The following is a 26,708-nucleotide window of genomic DNA, read 5'->3' as shown; positions in this document are numbered from 1 at the left end:
ATAATGAAAATTAGGACCTGCAGGGGGTCAAAAACCAGGCACACAGGAAAAACAAATGCCAGAAGGCAGAACAAACATATGGCAAAAGTTTAAGCTGGTGGTTCCTAACCTTTCCGGATCATGTATCCCACTGAGCATCTGATAAAACGTTCCCAGGAAAAGAAAGTTCATAAACAAATACAAGCAAAATTTTGTTGCATTGAAAAGCACTTTGCTCTACCTAAACCTGATATTAAAAATACAAAATTCCTTAAAAAATTTGCTTTTATTAAATACTTTCTAGATATTCATGGAAAAATTAATGGCTACTTCATGAAACATGTTAAACTAAATCCACACAATGGAAAAGAAAACTAATATTAAACACAACTTGTCCTGAAAGAAGAGATAGTTTTAACCACTTGGCATGAAATAGAAGTTAAAATTGTGATTAGTCTTAGATATGGTTATGAGTGCACATATGTTTGGTATCCAGCAGATACCCACTTATTGTTTGGATGGTATCAATTATTGGAAATTATAGAAAACTTATGTAACTATCGCTAGCTGCCATTAGAACTCTGACAGTTTGCTTTCTTAGATGAGAGTAGGCTTAACTCAGGGAGCACAGGATTTATTCTAAACCCTTCAAGTTCCATTGTTGTTCCATAATGCCGAGGTTCTCAAGTCACTTAATGACATTTGTCATCCTGAGGCTGTCAACTTTAGTGAGGTTAATGAGAGTAGAAATAAATGTCCCCAGATTTCTCACTACAAAAAGAATAGAAAGATACAATTTTTCTAGTCATAGGAAGAATAACCTTTAAATTGGACAGTGTTCAAACTGGTTCTCCAGAAACCTATTTCCATGTAGCAGCTTTGCCAGATGAGAGCTAGAAGCTTTCAATAGTGTGTGTAATGATTACTGTAGGGTTATCTCATTTATAAGTCTCAAAATACCCCTCCACCAAGTAATTCAAACTGTGAATGACATTCTCTTCAGCTAATATATCTGAGAGGATGTTTTCTTTTCTCACAAAAAGTGAATCTTCTATTTCTTTTCCTTTGGAAGTCAGTAAACATCCACAGAGTTGAAAAGAAATTCAGCTCCCTCCCCACACACACTTTTTTTTTTTTGCCGAACATCTTGAAGAGGCAAGCAGGACTCAAGTTCATGCTATGCTGAAATTTATGAGTTTTATAGTAGTATATAAAAATTATTTCAGAATTTTCCACAGAATCTATGGGCATAAATTAAGATGAAGGGAGAAGCTTGCTCTTTTAACCAAAGTAGCAAAATTAATTGCATTTAGAAGCATCATGGGCCCTCCATCTACAGCCAAGAGTACCAAGCACTGTCTTCCACTTTGTTTTGCATGGTAAAGAACATTTCCAACATTTTAAATCTATCAATGGCATTTGACGTGTCTAAAGGATACATACACATATTAGGGAAAAACAGAAAGAAGGAAGCACCAAGAGATATCAATTATTTGCCTCCAGTTGCATGTTAAATGGAAATGACAAAGCTACCAATTTCCCGATGATTTTCCTCAAACTAGTAGAAAAAATGTGCATCTAGAGTGGATTACATCATTTGGTAGAGACAGTGCTTTTTCTTTTTCCATCCTCATTCCAAAACACAAATCTGCAACCATTTCCAGGGCAAACAGCTTCACCGTGATTCTTATGTGTGTGCTTTGTTTTTTTTTTTTTTGTTTTGTTTTTTGTTTTTTGTTTTTGCCTGGAAGTGCAACAAATGAGAGTTTGAAGGAAGTTTCAAGATAATTCTTTTTGTTTAGGTTGATTTTCGTTTAAGTCGATATTCATAGAGTTATAGAGGTTTAGATTAAACTTCCTTCTCAAAAATATGATTCATTCTGTCTGATGACTTTTGAAGTTAAGGGGTTTAGCCTTCTCCTTTGCTGTGTTGGTTTTATCCTCCTTCAGCAAGAATCTTGTTCTATATGAAACGCTGCAACTCTGGGGTCTTGCTAATTGAGTACACTCAAAGGATTTATCATCTTAATTGTATTTGGTTGTCAACATTTTCCAGTTTAAGCTAAACCTTATATAAGCAAATATGCATATAAATAATCATAATGGAAGGATGTATTATTTTAATTCCTATCACATAGAAGTATTTTAGATGTCATAAGGGAAGGTGATTATATACTAATTCTCTCTGGTAGGAAATATTCTATGCCATCCATCAGAAATTGGGCATAAAATAATACCACAATCACATGTAACATTCAACAGCAATATTTTCCAAAATGAAAATTACCATGATAACAGGAATAAAGTTGAAGACTAAAATAGCTTGTTTTCTCTGAAACTTTGTTAATTATAGATTTCCTAACCATAAAGCCCGTTTGTATATCAGAGTCCAGGGACACAAGTATTTAGAATGAAATATATAGAGTATCTGAAAATGCACGGATGCACAATTTGTACCAGGTATATGTTGTCCACCAATCAGATAAATTTGTGGGTGGAGTTAAGAAGGAATATTTAATTGTAATTACAAAATGAAAAAAATAGGGTAGGAGAAGGCTATTTATTGGCAGATTACTAAAGGGCAAGTATCTTACTAATGTTCTGCTAATGCTGAGAGGGGAAAATATTGTTCAGATTATGTTCTTGTCCCCTAAGTCATGAAGTTTATTGTTAAAATGTTAGCAGCCACAGAAAATATCTTACTGCCAAAAGAGGAATATTCAAGATTTGACCTAAAATACTGAATCTCATAATACAGGTACTCAGTAATGATTCTTTATGTGAATGGCATATATTAGAATCATTAGATTTGCAAACTGAAAAACTAATAGCATGATTCTTTAAACTAGTGGAACTGAACAATCAATTGCATATCTTAATTAAAATGAAGAAAAAAGTTATAAGAGGTAAAAAAATTATATCACATCTCTTTTGTGATAGATGCCCAATTTCCTTAGTACTATTTAATTTGTTTTAAATCTTAAACACTTGGCCTAGTGTTTATTTTCATAAATGGGTTGATGTCTTTGTTTAAAGTCCTTTCTAATGGAGAACAGAGTCAGAGCTTTTTAAGGTACATTTTTACAACATGGGAAAATGGTGTTTGAGCTAGTTTTGAAAACCAGGTTTTGACAACTGGTTTAAATCACTCTTTTTAGAGGAGGATGCTTTCAGAAAGGGAGCTTTTTACTGGGACATTAAATGGTAATGTGTTGGGTTTGGAAGGTCATTGAAAAGTGAGGAATAGAGGCATCTATCCTAATTCTGTAGATGCCTATGAACTTCCAGCTCAGGGCTAACGTAAAATTACAAGAGAGAGCCAAACATGAAGCATCTGCCTAGAAAGAACTCTCTGCAAAGGGTCTGTGAGGATATTGGTGTGTTTTGTGTGCTGCTTTCTATTTCTCCTTCCCATTACTTTCCCTGTTGCTCCCCAATCTACCACCTTAACCCCTTTAACTTTGTTGAGAAATTACAGTAAATCCTGTAATAAAGAGAAATCATGTCATGTGAACAAGATTTCCTATGCAGAAAGGAAAACCTGGAATCACTTAACCAGGAAAAAAAAGTCCTTCCCTTTGAGAATGGTGCATCTTTAGGTCACAGTTTCCACAATGAGCAGTGGGTTCAGGAGGGGTTCAGAGAGCAGACTTTGAGTTACTCTTTTAGAAAAAAAATATAGATTTTTTTTCCTTTTTAATCAAATATGAATGTAATGTGCTTGAAACACATTTTCATTTGTGGTAAGTGGCGCCATACATTGCATTGTTTCTCAGTGATGTATTCACCCTCTCCTCCCATCTCTCCATACATCACATAGTTTATAGAGAAACAGGCCAAGAAACTAGACTCCAACTCTTCCTGTAGCCCATCTAACTGTACAAGTTTAATTATTTTCAAGCATTTGCAATGAGAACTGTTTTTGTTGTACAATAGAAATCTAAATATTTTTCTGTTCTAAAGATTTCTATAAATATTTTGTCAAACAGAATGACTTAGGTGAGAATAAGTTAAATGATTAAATATAGATTCAGAACAGCAAGAGAGAATAGTCCTTATCTAGAAACATGTAATTATATATTTCCTCTGCTGAGCAGGAGACTGGCATTTTAAATGTCTACTGTTTGACAGCTGTGGTCAGACATCTCTACAGGGCCCAGCCTGCTCATTAATGCCACATTAACCTTAACTTCGCCTCAGGCCATTAACTAGCAAGCTGCACATTTGACCTTTGTTCTACAGATATTTTCAAACAGTGTACTAGGCACTGCTTTTAATTTGGGTTCTGTATTATGTGTGGACTGACTTTAGGGGTAAGAAAAAAAAATCAATTTATGTCATTAAATAAAGAAACATGTGGTCTGAGACATTCCACAGAGAAAAGCTCCATTTGAAAATAAGATTCTTTTCCAATACTTTTCCACATAACTAGCTTTTCTCAAAATTAGAAATAGTCTCTAATTTTTTGTATTGTATTCAATGGGAGAAAGAGTGGAAGTGCAATATGTGACAATTTATAAACGTTTTAAATGAAACAAATTCCCATTAGATTGAGAGGTATGACTTTGGAAAATAGCTTTGTTTCAAGCAATGTCTAATTAAATGACATGCAAAATCAAATGTAGATTAGAGCTATATACTATAAGGTAAATAGCTCCCCAGAAGAACAGCAAAGTTTGAAACTATATGTCAGCCTTATAAATTAAAACATAAATTAGCTTAGTGAAATATTTTGGTAGGCTACACTAGTGCTGTGATATCCAGTTTATGGAATATTATAAAGATAATTTATATTTAAAATTTAATTTAAGTTAGACCTATATTTATTAATTTTAAAGGGGTTCATGATATACTTGATATACTATTAAGTGAGAAAAACCAATTGCATGCATGAGTATAGCTTGGTACTAATTTTATAAAACCAAACCATCTCTATCTTTCTATATCTGTTGGTTTATCTTTGGTTGCTTGTTAGTGTGCAAGTAGAGAAGGCTGAAGAAAGATAAACACTAGACTGTTACTATTGGCTGCCTGAGGAGGGAGGGATGGAAACACAATGGAAGGATGGCTATCAACTTGGTCTTCATGTGCCTTTTAATTATTCTACTACTTAGAAAAAGATATGTTACTTTGATAATTAAAAATGACTAAAATAAATCATAATAGTATAGTCAGTGGGAAGGGTTGCTCAATTTTACAATAGTAACTGAGGATTCCTTTGTCAACAGACCCAAAAATGACTACTTCAGGGTGGGTTGCGTTTCCTTTTGTATTATTTTACCACGTGATATATCAGGAGACCTTGCTGGCACTCTTGGCCTCCAGGGCATGGGAAGCAATGAAGCAATAACTATGCTCGTCCATGTTTCTCCCTTGCCTTCAGTAAGCTCAGGGCAAACAAGTCTGCAGGCTATGAATGAGCAATTGTGCTACAGCTTTTTTCTGCTTTGCTGTGCTAGCGCCGGGTACAAAGCTGGTCATTAGCCAGTGATTAGAATTTACCCCACTCCCTGCTTCCTACACCAGACATTTCAGACTGGTCAAAATATATAGAAAACTCCGGTCTGAACATACTGCATTCTAAGTGCATATTTTGACAGGCAGAAGTGATGTATCTGTGTTTTCCAGTGTAACAGTCTACTAATGAGTGTGTTTTGTTAAAAATATGATAATTTCTGTAAATGTTTAAAAACAGATGGGAATATTTTTCTATCTAAAGATCATTCAACTTTGATTTAGTATCCAATATCAACTAGGCATTGCTAAGTGATGGAAATTTTAATTAATTCATTAAACAAGACTTCAAAGTCTGCATTGACTAAATGCCAAGCTGAACTATACCTTAGTTACTTGTCACAAGTCTTTTCACTTCTCTTGTCTTCACTTTATTTATAAACTAAGAGGGTTGGGCTTTGTCACTCATTCTCAATCCTGGGTACACATTAGGATCTCATAGAAAGCTTTCAGAAAATTCAGATGATTGGGCCCCACCCGGACCAATAGATCTGATTGTCTGAGGGAGAAATCCAGCTGTATGGTTTGAAATGTTTCCTTGATGATGACAATGTGCAGATAGGACAGAGAGCTGCTAGGATAGAAAGCTGCTGGGACAGATGATCTCTAAGGCTCTTTCTATCTCTGTCTTCACAACACAGCATATCTGTGATGTATTAATTATGATAGCTATCTTACACAGCAGTGTGACTAAATATTGATGCCACTACGTATTATTTTCAACATTACGTGTAAATAAGAGCTGTCTTGAGCCTGTTTAGTAGAGTCTGGCACAGCTTGCAGCCCTGCCCTACAGATTCCTTCCATTTTCTAATGCAACACACCAGAAAGTTCTGTCTGATGCCTTGTCATGATCTAGGAATAGGTCCCCTAATTTAAAGTTTCCTAAGCCACCTGTGCTCTTTAAGAACTTTAAATTATCATTATCATTTCATAAAATACACTTCTTATAGGAGATTCTTTTTTTTGTTTTTCAAATTTTATTTATTTATCTTTTAATTTCAGAATATTACAGGGGTACAAATGTTTGGTTAGATGGATTGCTTTTATGCAACTTGAGACAAAGTTATATGTGTGCCTATCACCCAGATAGTGTACATTGTACCCATTAGATATGATTTCACCCATCCCCTTCTTCCCCCTGCCACCTGCTTGATTTCCATTGAGTTTTGCTTTTATCTGTGCATATGAGTGCTGTTAGGTTAGATCCAATTTAATAGTGAGTACATGTGGTGTTTGCTTTTCCATTCTTGCACTGCTTCACTAAGGAAAATAGTCCCCACTTTCACCCAGATAGTTACAAAAGGAATTAACTCATTTTTTTTATGGCTGAGTAGTACTTCATGGTATATATCTATCCCACATTTTATTAATCCACTCATGAACTGATGGGCACTTGGGTTGATTCCACATCTTTGCTATTGTGAATTGTGCTGCAATAAACATATGAATGCAAGTGGCTTTTTGATAAAATGACTTTTTTTCTTTTGGGTAAATTCCCAGTAGTGGGATTGCTGGATCAAATGGTAGGTCTACTTTTAGTTCTTTGAAGAATCTCCATACTATTCTCCATAAAGGTTGTACTAGTTTGCAGTCCCACCAACAGTGTATAAGAGTCCTGTTCTATACGCATTTACACCAGCATTGATTGTTTTAGGAGTTGATAAAAGCCATTCTCATTGAGATTAGGTGATGGAGCTTCCAATTCTAGAAGCTGTTCAAAAGTAAGACTGCATCTGGGGCTATTTCAACAAGAATTTGCTGAGCGCCTGTTGGATACCAAACTATGATCCAAATCCTGGAGATACGAAGAAAACATGGCTCTTTCCTTTAGAGAACACATTCTCTACTTGGGGAGGCAAACCTGCAAACAGAGGAATTATGATCCCAGATAGAAAGAATTATAATATGGCCACAGACAAGTGCTACATGAGAAACAGAGGTGAACCAACAAACACTGCATAGGTTGGTCAAGGAAGGAGTTAGAGAGAAGGTGAGGTATAAGCTGGATCTTGTAGGATGGGCAGAAGGTTGAGAATGAAGTAGGAAGATAAGGCAATTCCAGTGGAGGAAACTATGTGCTGAGCCTAGAAACATGTTCATTAAATAATGAGATGTTTTATGCAATGTGTATATAAGTGTGTGGCTTTTGGCTGGGGTAGGTGAGTAGAGGGAAGGGAGACTGTCATGGAATGAGGCTAAGATATAAAGAATGGGAGGTCATGTGCTATGGTAAGACATTTTATCCAAGTGGTTTAGCATTTACAAGCAGGGAAGTGGTATGGCAGATTTCTAATGTCGATTCTGGTTAGAGGATAGGGAATACATTAAAGGGAAGGGGATCAAATATTAAACTGTTGCAAGCCCAAATAAGAAATTAACAGTTCTTGTCTGTCTCAGACATAGAGGCTTTGAATAAATATTCAGATAAAGAACATTTTCCTTTTTTCTTTTAAATATTTTCAAAGTGTTCCTCTTAATAATTATATCTGATTTCTGTATTCTAGAAATGTTTCAAAGCCAAGATGGTTAACAGATGTGATGGAGTCCCTGAAGGATAATTAGCTGACACTTTTAACATGTCCCTGCATTTATTATGCTCCAAGTTTTAACTAGAAATATTTTCATAACAGTAGAAAATATTGTATGGATTGAGTCACTCTCCCAGCAACTTAAATTTAGAATAATTCTCAGAATACAGTACTTTATTCATTGAGATATTTTATGTAAAACTGGAAAAGGAGTCATGTGGGTAGTAGTTTGAGCATTGACCTGGGAACTGAGGTGTGAATTCTTGTAATAGGACCAACATTACTTGGCTCTGTGGCAGTAGGTAAGTCTTTTTGACCTCACTATGGCTACTAATGCTTTAACACCTTCATTTCCTGCCAATTCAATTATTATTTTTTCTATATCTAATCTGGATCCCCTGGTTCTTCAATGCAAGGTCATTTTGCAACACTAAATTCCTGTGATTTAAAAACTGCCAAGCACAGAATATTATGTTCCAAAATAGGATCTCTCTTCAAATTTCTATCTTCACAAACCAAAACTTATCTCAACATTCACACAGACTTTCTTCCCTTATTTTAGGCTTAGAGAATCTTCTCCAAAGCTAAGCACTCTATTTGTTTTCAGTAATCCTTCCTCATTCTCCTTTTCAAAATTGGCGATCTATCAATTATTAATTTTCTTCTATTATTATTGTATCAATCAAGAAAGACTAAGTTATGATGCAGTAGCAAACTTCCCCAACATGCCATTGGCTTAGAACAATAAAACTGTGTTTCTATTCACAACCTGTGCCCATTTCAGATCAGCTGAAATTACTGCTCAAATTACCTAGATTTTAACAATCAGAATGACAAGAGAAGCCTCCATCTGAAACATGCCAGTCATCATGGGAGAGGAAAACAGCAACTGGCAAAGCCACACTAGTTCTTTACTTAAGCCTGAAAGGAACATACATTACTTCTGCATACATTTGATAGAACCCAAAGCAAGTCACATGGCTAAAGCCAACTTCAAAGAGTACCTTTACTCTCTACTGTGTGCCCAGGAGGTAGAGAATTGCAATGTTGGAGAACAAGCTAATGACTGCAAACCCTTGTTATCTCCTCCCATTTATACCTGAATATTTTCCAATTTCTTCCATAGTTAAACAAATGTATACATGAAAAAAACTCCTTTAATTTCCCTTTTTGGGACTCTCCACTTATAGTTTCTCACCCTCTTTTTAATGCTCATCATACAGAGAATATGAAGTCTATTACTTTGAATGCTTTAATTATTGTTTCAGTTTGCTAGGGCTACCATAACAAAATGTCACAGACTGAGTGCCTTAAATGACAGAAATGAATTTTCTCACAGTACTGGGGACTGAAATTCAAGGTCAAAGTGCCAGAATGTTTGATTTCTTCAGAGGCTTTGCTCTTCGGCTTATAGACAGCCACCTTCCCCTCTGTTCTCATGTGGCCTTTTTCTCTGTGCATGCACATCCCCATATCTTTGTCTTCTAATAAGGACACCTGTCATATTGGATCAGGACACATCCATAAGACCTCATTTAACCCTAATTATTTCTTTAAAGGCACTACCTCCAAATGCAGTTACATTAGGGTTAGGATTTCAACAGATGAATTGAGGGGGAGTACACAATTCAGTTGATAACAATAGGAAGGATGCTTTCAGTATTTTATTAACTTCTCATAATGGCATTTTATACTTGGAGAATCTCTCTAATTTCACTAAATTCACTCATTTTTTAGTTTTCATAGCACTTTAACTTTGAAGTTTTCTTCTTTGCTCTTTCTACTTCTGACATACTGTTTTCCTAAGAGATTTTTGTCTATATCCATGACTTCAGTCACCACCTCCCTGGGTGATGGGTCTCACATCACATGTCCTGTCCACTGTGTTCCAAGGTCACATATTTAACAGAAAACTTCCATGATATTCATGGTTCTTGTATCAATCAACTTTATCTGAGTGCTGCTTTGAAATGTAGTATCCCGAGCCCTCACTCAGAGGTACTAAATCTGAATCTGCATTTTGGCAGGATCCCGAGATGACATTTACACAGAGTAAGTTAGAAGGCAGTGTTCTCTATCTGGATGTTCTAAAGAAATCTCAAACTGAGCATGTCAAGAATGGAATTACAAATTCCTTAGTTTTCACTCACTTATTAATTTGATAATAATTTTTTGGGTCTACTCTATGCCACCACCACTGCTCTAGGGTCTATAGTGTGAATAAAATAAAACAAAACAAAACAAATCTCTGCCTGCCTGAATAGTTTATTCTAGAGCAGGGAGACAGGAAACAATAAAGCCTAATAAATATGTATATTACATGGGAGCCTAGAAAGTGATATGTGTCTTGGAAAGATGAAAATTTTGAGCAGGATGAGGATGACCATAAGTACCATGTGGGACACTGAGAAGGTGAAATTTGCTTTCCTTAATTTCTTATCTCTCAGAATGACACAACCATCCTCTCAGTCACCTCAGAGGGAAAAAAGACAATTAGAAATTGTCTGAACATTCTTGCTTTACCTGTCAACTCTAGACTGCTAATGTCTTTCAAATCTATCCATTTTTATGCCGCCCACTGGCAGGTTCTTTCTCACACCCTCAGTTTTTCTCTCCTTGAGGTCAGAGCCCCCTAGGTGACCTCCTTGCTTTTCTGTTTCCATTGTTGCTGCCATGATGATACTGTTGCTTGCTGGAAAACTTTTGTCTCCAACCGCCTTCTGGATAACATAGAAATTATGATGATCAATGAGACTGATTAGGATATGATCTCTTCCTACCTTTTTAACCATAATTCATGCCCATAATCACAGTCCCCACAAACTCAACGGCATACTACTTGGTATTCTTTTTCCTATTGCCTTTGCTCATCCTGGTTTTTTGTTTTGTTTTGCTTGTTTTTCATGGAACGCTGAAGTACTACCTTGTTTTGTAAATATTTCCTGATTCCTCTCCTGTCTTCAAATGTGTCACTATTAACACTGTTTTATTATTGTGGGTTTTCACAAAATGTGTGTTCTTAAAAGGCAAGGACTGTTTTGTTTACCTGGCAATCCCTAATGCCAACACAAAAGTTAGTGCTCAATAGTGTTTATTGCTTTGTGACCAATAAGGGATAGCTATGATCCCTGGAAGAAGTAGAAATCTTTTAAAATACAATCCTTTCAGAGCAAGTATATGCAAAGGTGTGAAGGTACGTTTAGGGAATGGCAAATACCTTACTTGTGTGGGTCCTTAAAGTTTGGTTTGGGTTGCTGTTGAAATTGAGCTGAGAAGGTGCCTTAGATGCCTTTCCAAGACACTTGGATTTTATGTTGTAGACAATAGCCATTGAGGCACCTTAGGCAAGTAGTGGCATAATCTGTGGAATATCATATTTGAATTTTACAAGGCAGCTCTCATTGAGGATGGGAGGTGATTGTTAAGAGAAGAGACTGGAGATACATAAGCCTACTTCAGTAAGTCTAGAGAAAGATGATAAGGGCTTGGACTACGGCAATGGCAGTACAGCGCTGTGATAGGAGACTGGGAGAGCCAGATGCAAAGTTTTCCACACTAGGATCTATTCGTTGTGAAGGGACAGATTAACCTAGGGCACTATTCACCAAGATTGGAGTAGGCGGTTTGGGGTCCATAAAAAAAGTCCATTTGGTTTTACACCATCATTTCAAAGTCTTAACATTACATCTATTTGTGCCTGGCCTCTTCATTTCTAGAAGACTCTTTGATTCCAAACAAGTGATCATTTATAGTGAATAAAATTCAGGACAAGAGTTACAGATCCTTCCATTCATTAAACCTCACCTTTCTAAAAAAGAGCTGACCTGTTTCCTCAATTAGACTTTAGTAGCTGCAAGAAGCAGCAGCACAATTCACAATTGCAAAGATGTTGAAACAACCCAAATGCCCATCAATCCACGAATGGATTAGTAAACTGTGGTATATGTATACCATGGAGTATTACTCAGCTATAAGAAATAACGATGATACGACATCTCTTTGGTTCTCCTGGAGAGAACTGGAACCCATTATAATAAGTGAAGTATCCAAAGAATGGAAAAACAAGCATCACATGTACTCACCAGATAATTGGTTTCCCTGATTATCACCTAAATGCACATCAGGGAAGGATACCAATTGGATATCAGACTGAGACGGGGGCGGGGTATGTGGGGAGGGGATGGGTGTATGCCTACATGATGAGTGCATTGCGCACCGTCTGGGGAATGGTCATGCTTGAAGGTGCTGACCCGGGGAGGTGGGGGGGTGGGGGGAGGGGATGGAGGTATGACTACATGGTGAGTGCCAGGCGCACTGTCTGGAGAATGGACACGCTTGAGGCTCTGACTCAGGGGGATGGGCGGAACATGGTCAATGTATATAACCTGAACTTATGTACCCCCATGATGAGCTGAAATAAAAAAAAAAAAAGAAGCATAAATCTGACTCAAATCTTATATTTGTTATGATTGATCAAAAAAAAAAAGCTGTTTTTTCTTCCTAGAACAGTAATTATATTATATATTAACTACTTTAAGTCAGTTTTCTCTACTAGAAAATAAGTCTTTCCAGGATGGCTATGTCCCTACTAATCGGAATGCATGAGTTGGGTCAGATTTATGCTTCTTGCAGCCATTTTGTTATCACTTACTTGATCAAACTTTGCTAAAAATTTGGTTAAATACTCATCAAATACTTGCCGTGATAACTCCTGATTTTCTCTATGAGTTCTGATGTTATATGTTTGAAAATCACATTTATCCTTCCAACAGGTCAACTCCAGCAATTTCCACGAATAGTTCTTTAAGAACCAATGTGAGAGAGAATTATAAAATCAATGAAATTGAGCAACAGTGCTGTCAAAATCAGATTTAATTTTTAAAAAATTTGTTACTCTGGCTATAACTTAGAGTCAGCCCTCTTCTTAAATCTCATTTTTAAAGAAATTGTGTTTTTAATTTTAATAAGGGATGCCATTTCATAACTGCTGCATCTCAACTGCTCATTCCATGAATTTCTAAAATTTGCTTTCCTTCCGTTTCCTTTTCCTGCCCCTTCCTTCTAGTCTAGAGGTCATCTCCTTTGTGTCAGGCTAGGCCTTTCATTTCTTTTTCCAAAATACTTGTTTATGTCAAAAAATTTATAACCAAAATCTTAGGATTTGGTCTTTTGAAATGATAAAACTCAAGTTTTCAGTACTCTAAAGCCTTGGTGTTAAAACTCTAAAGTCTTTTCTTTCTAAATTCAATGAGAACACAAACAAAAGCGAAAAACTGATTTTTTTTTAAATTATCCCTCCTATAATTGATATGGGGAGAAGAAGTAGTGTGGGAGGAAAAGAATTTTAGTTAATGTATTATTCCTTCTAATAACTTTAATTTTCATGCTTCTGAAATAGAATATATTACATATATGTATTTTGGGTCATGTTTGGTAAAGACACATTACTTTATGTTCTTAGATACCAGGAAAAGATACAGATAGGAAAACAACCCAAGTCTACTAAACTTTTAATCAGTAAGCAATCAATTAGCATGTTGCAAACCTCTGACATTTTCTACATGGAAAAGAAAATAATTAGTATCACCATGGTTTAGATGCCAGCAGCTAGTAAGGACTTTTAGGGAGGCTACAGGAAGTGGTGGGTGTGTCTGTGCACCCTTGTATACTATTCATAACTTCTTGGACCTGGTGTTATAGAAGACTCATAGCTGCGGAAAATTTTTATTTGAAGAGTAAATTCAAATATTTACCAGCATTCTTTCTTAGAAGATACTGTATTTTTGTCTTAATAGTTAAAAAAGTATTTAACATATATGGAAATTAGTAGAGAAAATAAAAAATTTATACCCTAAACATTATGCATAAAAATACATGCCGTTTATGATGACCTTTGCTATGAATTTTTAGTTTTAATTGTTTTCTTTGTTTTCCCTTCAGAGAATTTATCAACAGCCTTCGACTGTACAGGTCATTCTATGGAGGCCTGGCTGATCAGCTTTGTGTTAATGAATTAGCTGCTGCTGAAGGAGTACCCTGCTGGAATGGAGAAGATATAGTGAAAAGGTATTTTGCGCATTGTGGTCTGTGAAAACCTAGTGGCTACTTTCATCCTTGCTTTCTTTTCCTGAATCCTGAATGGATTACATCAGTTTTAACTTTGTCACACAGTTGAGAGTACACATTAACTCCTTCTCTTCAGTTTGCTAAAAAAAACCCCAAAAACTCATCCTTTTGGACACTTTAAGAAGTATTAACATAATGGCATTCTGTGATATTTTGAAATTTCTCTCTCTTTTTCTACCTATGATTTACCCAAAAGTCTCACTTTTTAAACTACACATCATTTATTTCCTATCCAATGTGTCTATGTTGTTTATCAAATATTTTAGTTGTTTCACTTAACTTCATGAGTGTTAGAAAGTGAGGAAATTCAGTGAAATGTGAATGCTTATGCAAAGATTCATTGCTACATGAATATGTGTCTTATCAGTATTAATATGCCCATTCTACAATGACCTATTAGAGAGAGAGCTGGAGGAGAATATAATAATAGTGAGGGCACCTTTATGTGTATCTGTTTGACACGTTGTTTGTGTGTTGTAAGTTGTTCTCAAACTTAGGAGTGAAATTTCATTTTTACCTTTTTTCCTCCCTGTCTAGAATTTCTTTGACAGTATTTTTTTTTCCTTTGCTTTCTATATTAAGAAATCTTCTGAGCTTGAGAAAGTCATAAATTCTCCCTCTGTGGTCAATAAAACTGGTTGGGGAATAGTCTCTTGATTTGCCAGTGCTGGTGATTATTATAGGATGTAGGCTAATGAGGCTTTGTGTTTCGCTTTGAATCTATTAAAGAAGTGTATAAGTAAAATGTATTTTTATTTTATGTCAAATAAATATATTTTTATTTATACACTTGACTTTTTGGACTTGAATATATTAAAAAATATACTTTGGATTTGAATCTGTTAAAATATACTTTATTTTGAGCAGTCTGCAATAAAGAAAGATAGGGTATTAAATTTTCTGACTTACAAACACACCTACTGTCTATGAAGATAGGTGATTTAGTAACCACAAAAGTGATGAGTTCATCTGAAATATTATTTAGCAAATTAAATTTATTATGTTAAATATACTACAATTAACTTTAATATGATGAAAGCTGTTTACATATTTTGGGTGATCATTTTCATTATAGTTAAAATTATTTAATATATAAAATCTGAAATGATTCTTTTATTGTCAATATCTGAATATCTCATAGAGACTTAGAGGTCACTGAAAAAAATTATTAAAGGCAAGAACTGTAATTTAATAAAATATTTGGCAGATATGGCTAGTGCTCTTTTTTCATTATGCTCCTTGGACATTGAAATGTAAGAATTTTCTAAACATTTCTTTCTTGCCTTTATTGAGAGCAGTGATAGTATGCATGATTCTTTGTGTTTTTATATGTTCATGTCAAAAAGATTTTTGCTTCTTAGATCTAGTAATTAAATTCTACTTTGACTTATAATGTTTCTTTTCACCTTGTTCAAACTGGAATTGAATTTTGTTGTGTAAAAGTAACTAATGACAATCCCATGGTGATTAATGAAAAATTTAGTATATAATGTGTGTGTGTATAAAATCCATTATATTACGTTATATCATCTGAATCTAAAGTTGCAAGAACCTTAGTTTCAATTTGTCACATTCCTCTCTTGACTAGTTGGTCTGGGTTTGTGTAATAGAAAATACTATTGGAGAAACCAATAGTATTGGGAAACTTTTTAGAAGGATACTATTTTCAACTCTAAGATTATATTTTCTTCTACATAGTGTATTTTAAAGACCTCATTCATGGTTTATGAATACGTAAAGCACATCTTAGCAAGAATTCTCTGTGGAAAGTGTCCACATTTCTGATAAGCAAAGTGAGTAAATGATTCTTAGTGTTCTCATTTGCTTTCAGCTCATGCCTTCCCTTTCCTGTGAACAAGTTTTGCTTTGCTTTGCTTTATTTTTCTTTGAATAATTCTTCTAACCTTATTGCCTTAATGGGCATTTTCCCATTCTTGAGCATATTTTCCTCTTCCATCCCTATCTCATGGGTCTCCCACCTATTCCTACGTGCCTTGGTTCCCAGGCCAGTAGATAAGCCTCACCTATTCTGGGCTCCCTCCTACCATCTCTGGTCCACTTCCAACACGAACATGCTTTGGCCCTGTTGATCTTGGAGCAGTGAGCTAAGGTTTTCACAAGCGTTATCTCCTTTAATTCTCCAAAGACTTTACTCCCTAATGCTCTGAAGTAAGTTGACTGGATTGTATCTCTTTTCTAACTCTCATGCGTACTTTACTTTTTAAAAAATTTAACTTAAATTGTAATTCTATGTATGACTCAGTCAATTCTTGATGTAAATTTAGGATGGGATTCTTTTTTGATGCAAACTCAATGAAAAAATGTCAATATCCATCAAATCTGATTGATTATGGTATATTTACCCTGAAGTATTTTCTATATATATATATTTTTAATTTTTTAAATTTCAGCATATTACGGAGGTACAAATGTTTAGGTTACATATATTGCTTTTGCCCCACCCGAGTCAGAGCTTCAAGCCTGTCCATCTGCCAGATGGTGCACACCACACCCATTAGGTGTGTATATGCCCATCCCTTTCCCCCACCCCAATCTGCCCAACACCCCATGAATGTTATTACTATTTATGCATTTAGTGTTGATCAGTAAAACCAATTTGATGGTGTGTACATGTGGTGCTTGTTTTTCCATTCTTGGGATACTTCATTTAGTAGAATGGGCTCCAGCTCTATCCAGGATAATACAAGAGGTGCTAGATCACCATTGTTTTCTGTGGCTGAGTAGAACTTCATGGTATACATATACCACATTTTATTAATCCACTCATGTATTGATGGGCACTTAGGTTGTTTCCACATCTTTGCAATTGTGAATTGTACTGCTATAAACATTCTAGTGAAGATGTCTTTTTTGTAGGATGTCTTTTGTTCCTTTTGGTAAAAACCCAGTAATGGGATTGCTGGATCAAATGGTAGTTCTACTTGTAGCTCTTTGAGGTATCTCCATATTATTTTCCACAGTTTGTACTAGTTTGCAGTCCTACCAGCGGTGTATGAGTGCTCCTATCTCTCTGCAACCATGCCAACATTTATTGTTTTGGGACTTTTTGATAAAGGCCATTCTCACTGGAGTTAATTGATATCTCATTGTTTCGATTTGCACTTGCCTATTGAGAGATGTTGAGAATTTTTTCATATGTTTGTTGGCCATTTGTCTACCTTCTTTTGCAAAGTCTCTGTTCATGTCCTTTGCCCACTTTTTGATAGGGTTGTTTGATTTTTTTCTTGCTGATTATGTAGCATTGAAAAGTATACATATTTATATCTGCTACAGTGGAATGCTTTTAAATAATTATTAAGTAAATATAGCTAGCAATAGGATAGTATGTATTTCATCAGCAGATATGAAAAAGTAAAATAGATATTTATGCTGGTTTTGTATAGAATATTAATGATGGGTTACAAGAAAATTGTTAATATGCCTAACTTTAGGACAAAGTACTGGGGTGAGGCTTTAATAATATTTTTTAATTTGTATATGCACATTTATTCGTAATGAAAACATCTTATAGTGATATAAGAATTATGGGTCATTATTGTTTTCTATTTTTTATTATTCTCTTGGTAAAAAAATAAAAGTCACTTTGTAAAAAGTTCTTTTTATGCATCTAACATATATTAATTTGGATTTTCGCAGTAATTTTGCAATATAGTTTTGTGAAAGCATTAATGGTTATGTTTCAGTATTGAACTGCTGAATCTAATAGGGTTTCTTTATAAAGTTAAGTCCTGATGACTACTACAATCTTCAGTTATTAGCCACTTTCTCCTTGAGAAAAAAATGAACTATAGCAGTGATTAGTGGTGAAAAAAAATCTAAGTAATCCTCATATAAGATATTCATTTCAGAGACTTGCAGTTAGCTGAGATAAACAATGCCATTCAATTCTGAGGAAATGAATACCAAGTGAATGTATACCGCATTTGGGAATGATAGACTGTTTTCTTCTTTTATGGTTGGGGTTATAATACTCACAAGTTCATTCTTAGAGAAGTTATGCCAAACGCTTCAATAGGCTAAACTGATGGCCAGGATTGTGTCTATCATTCATTATAAGAGTGAAGTGATTATTTTGGTAACATTTCTTCTGCAGGCATTTTTTAGGAGGCAATTGATAAGATTATTTATGTGGACAGACATTCTGTCTCAAAGAATAGGAGAACTGTATAAACTGTTTCAATATCATGACAGTCCTGTAAAATTGGGTGAAATCATCTATGTGTTCATCAAAAGAGGAGGAATTTCTTTGTGATTGAAGATGAAAATGTCTCAAATTAATTCCATGTATAAAAAGAATATCATTTTTGGAACAAAATCTATTTAATTCAAATGACTTTAAAGACTATTCATACCATTTTACTCCACTGCAACACTGAGGTCAACAGTTCAACTTCTCATTTAAGACGAAAACGTGTTATTGAATCCATGTAGCCTATATCTCTTAAAGTCCCTCTTATCTACTCCTCCTGTCTCTTCATCATGAAAAAAAAATTGTTCTCTGAAAGGCATGTCAGTCCCTACTCTGTTCTCAGTTCTCTGTGATTGCAAATTGATTGTTTGATGATTTGTATTCATCTTTCTGGGCATTGAAGTTCAGGTGATAGCTCCTTAATTACCAGGGCTTCCTTTTCCTTTTTGATTAATAGATAGATAATCCAGTAACTCTCCCTTAGTCTCCACGAATTTATGACCTCCACAACAACTCTTAAACTAGCCAGTAGCTTTTAAGTACCCCAGTAAAATGAATATGCTCCATTATTTCTACTTCATCTTGATTTAGTTAATGTTCCTGAATGCTTCTTTCCTAATCCCGTTTTTCCTTTTCTAACTCTTTTGGTACGGTAATCCTTTTCCTCAACTGATTGTAAATTAATTTTAAAAATCAGATAAAATGTAAACTACCTTAAAAGTCTCTGAGATTTCATACTTAACTATTTTCAGTTTCCTTTCCAACCAGGCAATATCATTTTTCCTGGCCATAATTTTTTTTAACCTCAATCTTTTTTCTCCTTTTACCTATCATCTAGCTAGAAAGTCACTTCATTTTCAATCTTTCTTTTTTCTTCCTAACATTATAGCATTCAATTTTATTTTTCCTTTTTTTAAATTTAATAACTGATCTACTTTCTAAATGTTATGAACTTTATTTTAAAAATAATCATATCTCAGTATTGTTCTGAGTTTTATTAATGTAACTAGTTGCCTTTGTTATATTTCTTGTGCAAAGGGCAGTATGTTCTTCATGACTTAAATACCAGCCTGTTTTCTGTTTTTTTTCTTTTTGCAAATTCTACCTGTCCAACCAGGTTTCTCATATCATTGAACTATACCTTCCTAATAATCATCATTATCATTATACATATGACCTATCATATTTGGTTCAGAATTGAAAGTTGCTTGAAATTTGTGGTTTGAAGACTTCTTCCTGATCCCAGCAATCTACCATGGAGCTTGAAATGCCCACTATTAACAAAATTATTTTCAACTAAATTATTTCCTGCCTGCAACTATATATGCAGCTTTGCTAAACTATCACTTTCATCTTGAGTCCCAGAGAAATGAATCCTCTCATTTGTGTTTCATTTTAACCTCTAAATACACTGTGACATCTATAATACATTTTGCATTTATATGTTATATATCTTCTTTTTTCTGCTTTACTTGCAGTTTCTCTTAGAATAGAGCTCCTGTATTATCTGAGAGTCTAAAAAGAATTAATAATATTGAACTTCTATGCATAATTTTTTGAAGAGAACAGGACTCTGAAGCAACAGAAGTTTTATAAGTATGAGTGAGAACTAAAATATTTGGGACTTTGGGATGTGGCTTGGTCATAATACATTGGCGGGCAATTTGTGGGTCAAAAGTGAAGTTAAGTGCCTGAATCAAGGAGTAGAAGAAAGGAGATGAATCATAAAAATGTCTACCTGTAGCTGACACTGGATGCTGTTTTCTTTTATTTCCTGAATTAACTTTAAGATCAGATCTGTCTCATGCTATGCACTTTTAGAGACATTTTTGTGAAACCAGAGTCTAAAGAATTCTATGAACTTTGAATGATTTGGATTAAAGACCTAGTAGGTGAGATTGTTCCTGTCAAAAAAGATGAGGCATTGGGCTTGGGGGCAGATGTGCAAAGGCCTGACAAATGTCAAGATTCTGTTACACTCTTCAGTTAGGGAAGAACTGAAACATTTCTGCTCATTTGTAACAGAAATTTAAAAATATGGTGTTAGATATAAGAGACTGTAGAATTCATCACATTGCATATTCCACATTTTAGGACCAACTGGACAAGTACAGGTATGGCTGATGGATGAGGTTCATAAAATAAATTTGCAGGATTCATGGCTGCGTACTATCTCTACACCACAGTCAGCCTTCTGCTGCCTTACTTAAGCACATTTTCTTAGCAGATGATTTTTATTTAAATGGTGGTCCCTGAAGTAGTTATCCCATAGTTTAGATCTGTAGCAAATACAGTCATTCCTTGTTATGCACACGGAATTGTTTCCAGGACCTCTCTCAGATACCAAAATCACAGATGCTCAAGTCCTTGATATAAAATGGGGTAGAATTTGCATATGACCTATACACATCCTTCCGTATACTTTAAATCATCTCCAAATTATTTATAATACCTAATATAATGTAAATACTATGTAAATAGCTGTTATATTGTATTTTTTAAAAAATTGTGTTTTTTATTTGTATTGTTTTCTTCAGATATTTTCAATTTGCAATTGGTTGTGGAAGCAGTAGATAGAGTAGATTGACTGTAATATAGGTATTATTAACAACGGAATGCACATTTTATCAACTTTTTTCCATGTCCCGACATTCCTAACTACTGTTAAAGCCTAGGAAAATATTCATCTTTTTCAGGTCGATATATGCATTTTGGTTTTTTCTAAAAATGCTCCATTAATTTAGCAATAATTGCATGGTATCTCATCTGCCAAACTGAGACATTGCTTGACTCTTTCTTTAGGCTTACTGGCTTGCTAATCAGTTGTTAAGCATGTAATCATTACATTCAGAGAGCTGGACTCAGAAAGGTGAAAGTACAAACTATTTGATTAAATCCACTCAGAATGCTTTTTTACCTTGTCACTAGAGTGTAATGATGATCAGTTCTCAGAACTTTTTGGGTCACTCTTACTGCCTAAAGGATCTTTTGTTATTAGTCCCATACATAGTCTAAATTCAGTAATAAAAATGTCCAGTCCAAATTAATAATCAAAAGTGTGAAATTTACTTAAAGGCTTTGCTTTTTCCCTGCTCCAATTAGGTTTTGTTTCAGTTTAGGAGACCTATAGTGGGAGGTGTGCGTGAACAATTTCAGATTCATGTGCTAACCTTGTACTCTCCTCATCTTCCAACCAGTGCTTCTGATTCCACCATATTTGGAGTTGGGAGGTTTGGAACTGGAGAGATAATGGAACAAAAGTGAGAAAGAAGGGGTGAGAGAAAAGGATGCTCTTTTTGCCTGTTAATTGTCTGGTCTTTCGTTGATGCTTCCTGTTTTGGCAGGTATTCAGACCTGATGCTCTAGGGCTTTTGTGTGCTCAAGACAATGTCTCTCCCTTGTGTTTCTCCACTTGATGGTAAACCTCTGGCCTCTCTCTGCTGAGATCTGTTACTGGGTTCTTTTTCTCCCACATTGTCTGTCTACTCTAGACCATAGAAACTGTCTCTTTCTCCTACTTTTGGTGGAAGTACAGCCTATGCCTAACACAGCTGCATCTCTTTACTCTGCCACTGAGCAACCAACTTATGCTACATGCGTGGACGGCCTTCCATTTTCTTAGGCATGGCTCAACTGCCAGATCTTTCATTCCTTCCAGCTGCAAGGATCTTTTCAACCCCTTTCTCACTTAGGATGAATGAATAGGGGAATGCCATAGCAGTTCAAACAACTTGCTTCAAAGAAATTCTCTTTTTTGTTCTTTTCAGCCTCAATCCTTTTATATAATTAAGGTGGATGTTGAGCTGTGAGGCTCAACACCAGGTATCAGTTGTCTGCTTTTCATGTCTAGCACCTCCCTTTGGAATGTAAAGGGGTATATGCCATCTACTGTCTCGTTCTCAGCTGAAGCGGAAACAGAAAAAGTACTATTTCAACATTCTTTGACATGTATTTGCATGTGGGAAGGAGAAAACAGAAAACTAGATTCCATGTTCAAGATACTGAAATAGACTTTGAATAGAACACAAAGATATGTAAGATATTGTCCCAATCTTTGAGAAAGTTCAGATCTAAAAATGGGCAGAAAATATCTTCATGGCATATACACAGAAAAGGAGACTCTTAAATAAAAGAGGCATAAAATTTCATTGTTTTTCAAATAAGGGAGAAATCTCATTTGATTGAGGGGATTGAACAGTATTTAATGAAAGAGGTAATATGTGATATTGATCTCCATTCATCCATTTAAATTAAATTCCTTGAAATATTTATGGATGAGATGAGGTGATGTCTGAGAATGCTTTAAGATAATTCAGTGAATTGGGGAAAGAGTTTCATACTATATATGAAGCAAGGTTTTCTGAATGAGTAATCACTGAAGCTGTGTGGGTACAGAGGTGTTCATTATATTATACTATTCTCTGTGTATTTGTATATGTTTGAAAATTCTCCAGTAAAATATAATGAATACAAAAATATAGTAAGACAATAAAAATAATTTTGTCAGGTGCCTCCTCTGCCACATACACTGTTCTAGACACTGGGGATACAGTAATAGACAAGACAGCCATGAGAACATCTCTCACGTAGACTAGGATATAGAGGAGATGAACATGGAGCAAATATTTACAAGTGTGAACAGTTTACAAAATATTTAAGGTTGGATAGAATTTTAATTAACAAACTTGGAAACAAGGAAGAGTGTGGGAGCACATGTATTCTTGAATGAAATGCTCCTAGTTTGGTGGCCTCTATACTGCATTATTTCCATTTGTGTGCAACCTTTCAGATAATGGTTTGTCCTTCTCATTAGTCTCTTCCATTTCAGCTTCACAGGCATGTCCTGATTACTAAGTGTTGAGTCTTCTCTCCTTCATTATAGTACAGCCACTTATTTAGAAAGCTGATAAAGCTCACTGGTTAGGAATGTAGGTTTAGGAATCAAGCTACCAAGGTTTTCAATAAAGATTAGGCACTTACCAATGATGTGAATTCAGATATTCATTAATCTCTAATCGGTTTTCTTATCTTTAAAATGTACCTGAAAGTAATACCTACCTAATATTTGAGAATTAATTGTTATTTACATGAACAATTTAGAATACTGGCTATCATATAGTAGACATTCAACAACTGAGAAATCATATTAAGATTAAACAAGATATGCTCATTTACTTCAATAGGAATGAAACTCTATTATATTGAGATTTTCTTTTCATTTGATGGGTTCTATCTTGGATTGCAAGACTTCCATTTGGAAAATAAGGACATATGTGAAGGTTAGTTTATGAGTTAGCAAAAACTCATAAGTATTAGGAATTTGGGTTTGGGAGTAAGAGATAATCCCTTATCAATACTTAAAATGGTGATTTCACTGGAGCTAGAGGTAGAGAAATCATATTCCAAAAGGCAATTCATCATATACTTCAACATGGTGAACAATGGTCTGTCCTATACCTGTGCGACATATCAGTGTTTTCAAGAGAGAATTAAAAGTTAAGACATAAAGGTAAAGCATTATAGAGATAAAAGGAAAACATTTATTCCTTAGCAGTGATTTGGGAATAGTCAATCACTAGCTTCGGGTTGATCATAATGAACTATCAGTTGATTGGAAATAAATCTCTGAAGCCATGCTAAATTTTAGTACCCACACAGTAGATTGTCTTGGGTGACATGACAATTTTAAGGCTGCTATACCTATATTCATTTCCCTTCATCCACTGAATTCCCAAAGGAAATATATATTTTAAACAGAATCCCTAGAACAAAATGAGGTTGAACATCAGCTATCACCATGTGTCTACCCAGTTTCTTGCCACACTGACACAGTACAAGTAGAGTATTTTTAACTTGTTACGTGCTTCCATCAGAGATTGTGAGTAGAGGAAGATAAAAAGATAAAAGATAGCAAGATAAAAGTTCACTGAAGTGGAAACCTAAAGGACCTTCTCCCATCTGTTTGGCACAGAAGCTGTTATCTCTTTGGGAGTACGGATTTCATCACTGTTCCATAGACTTGTGATTTCCAGATTGTGTTATTGTAAAACAGCAGCAGTCTTCAAGGGATCCAGGATGCCTGTTCTTTAGCCAGAGCTGTTTCTTATTTATCTGTCATTTTCATGTTGGGCTTATACCTGAAAAGCTGTGCCCTTTTCAGTAAAATGGTTGTTAAGTTGGCTAAACTATAAAAACGGCAAATATTGATTCTTAGTCTAGTTCCTATATTTCTACATCATAGCATATACATTCATTGGTGAGTGATTTATTATATTTTATTATTTTTTTATTTCAGCATATTGCAGGGATACAAATGTTTAGGTTACATATAGTGCCTTGCCCTACCTGAGCCAGAGCTTCAAGCTTGTCCATCCCCCAAACGGTGCACATTGCACCCTTTAGGTGTGAATATACCCATACCCTCCTCTCCTCACCTCTCCCCTCCCATCTGCCCAACACCTGATGAATGTTACTACTAGATGTGCACATAAGTGTTGATCAGTTAATACCAATTTGATGGTGAGTACACATGGTGCTTGTTTTTCCATTCTTGTGATATTTCACATAGTAGAATGGGCTCCAGATCTATCCAGGATAATACAACAGGTGCTAGATCACCATGGTTTTCTGTGGCTGAGTAGAACTTCATGGTATACACATACCACATTTTATTAATCCCCTCATATATTGATGGGCACTTGGGTTGTTTCCACATCTTTACAATTGTGAATTGTGCTGCTATAAACATTCTAGTGCAGATATCTTTTTTATAGAATGTCTTTTGTTCCTTTTGGTAGAAGCCCAGTAATGGGATTGCTGTATCAAATGGTAGTTCTACTTATAGCTCTTTGAGGTATCTCCATATTACATTCCACAGAGTTTATACTAGTTTTAAGTCCCACCAGCAGCATATGAATGTTCCTATCTCTCTGCTTCCACACCAACATTTATTGTTTTGGAACTTTTTGATAAAAGCCACTCTCACTGGAGTTAAGTGATATCTTATTGTGGTTTTGATTTGCATTTCCCTGATGATTAGAGAAGTGGAGCATTTTTTCATATGTTTCTTGGCCGTTCATCTATCTTCTTTTGCAAAGTTTCTGTTCATGTCCTTTGCCCACTTTTTGATAAAATGCTGAAATAAAGATTGAGAAAGAATAGTTACCTATTTATTATACATATAGTCTCACTTAATTTATGAGAACAGCTGACCAGGTTTCAGCACATTTTATTGTCCAACCATTTAAATCCTTGTGTTCTGATGCATTTTGTAAGACAAACAACAAACAAACTTTGTTATTGTTGAAAAGAGTTTCACAAAATCTGATTTGAAATTACTTGAACATTAGTAAATATAACACTTGAAGTATATTGACCTTTGTGTTTGCTTGCATGATTAATATAGTTATATATTTCATTTTTCTGAAGACTTCATTTCCTCATGAGTACTCTAAATTGAGAAAATATTTTTATTTCTTTATATTCTGGGGAGGTAGGCAAATACAAATTATTCCTTTTTGAGCATTTGGATAACCTACATTCAAAGTCACATCTTTTCAAACTGGAGGCCATTATTTGAAGTAAAATGACTCAGAAAAAGAAAGCCACATGCTGCATGTTCCTACTTATAAGTGAGAACCAGATAATGAGTACACATGGACATAGGAGTGGAATAATATGCATTGGAGACTCAGAAGTGAGGGAGAGAGGTGTGAGATGAGAAATTACCTAATTGGTACTATGTACACTAATCAGGTGAAGGTTTACAAAAAGCCTAGACTTCACCACTACACAATATATCCATGTAACATATTGGCACATGTACCCCATAAGTCTATAAAAATAACTTTTAAAAAAGGAAAAAAAACCCCACAAAGTTTCATCTTTAATCAGTTTTAAATATAATGGCAGCCATAATGGGTACATGTTATAAATCTTTGAGGCATTAGATAAGAAATTCAAGAATCTTAGAATTACGGAGGAAATTAATCTTAAATTTGGAACATAGCCTAAAAATCAGTTCATCCTATATAGTACAGAACTCTAAACAGTGATTGGGAGAAAGAGAAATACAAATAACAAAATTTTGCTCCCTACATACTTAAGGAGAGTATGTAATTTTTAAACAACATGCCTATATAGTTATGATCAGAAAAGCAGTGTTTTCATTTTATGAAATGCCACATGACTCTTACATTCCCTCTATCAGCATCAGCCAACCTGTACTTGAAATGGTACAAAGCTGCACACTTCTGGGCCCCATTTTGGGAAATTTTGATAACAACAAAGCCCTCCTTCCTAATAATCTGAAGACTCTTTGCTAGAAGGTCAAGCATTAAAACAGCATA

The 26,708-nt window shown here is 35.0% G+C and overlaps 1 protein-coding gene across 1 annotated transcript in view; it reads left to right on the top strand.

Annotated features, from left to right (window-relative positions):
- GPC5 (glypican 5) overlaps positions 1-26,708 on the top strand; it is a 1,297,628-nt gene that overhangs the window by 317,785 nt on the left and 953,135 nt on the right. The window contains exon 5 of the mRNA XM_045567085.1: positions 13,965-14,090. Within this exon, the coding sequence (XP_045423041.1) occupies positions 13,965-14,090 (126 nt within the window). The remainder of the gene's footprint in view (positions 1-13,964; positions 14,091-26,708) is intronic.

This window comes from Lemur catta, chromosome 13 (assembly GCF_020740605.2).
Source record: "Lemur catta isolate mLemCat1 chromosome 13, mLemCat1.pri, whole genome shotgun sequence".
NCBI lineage: Eukaryota > Metazoa > Chordata > Mammalia > Primates > Lemuridae > Lemur > Lemur catta.
The sequence above is the reverse complement of the archived record's forward strand: the minus strand, read 5'-3'. Positions and strand labels throughout refer to the sequence as shown.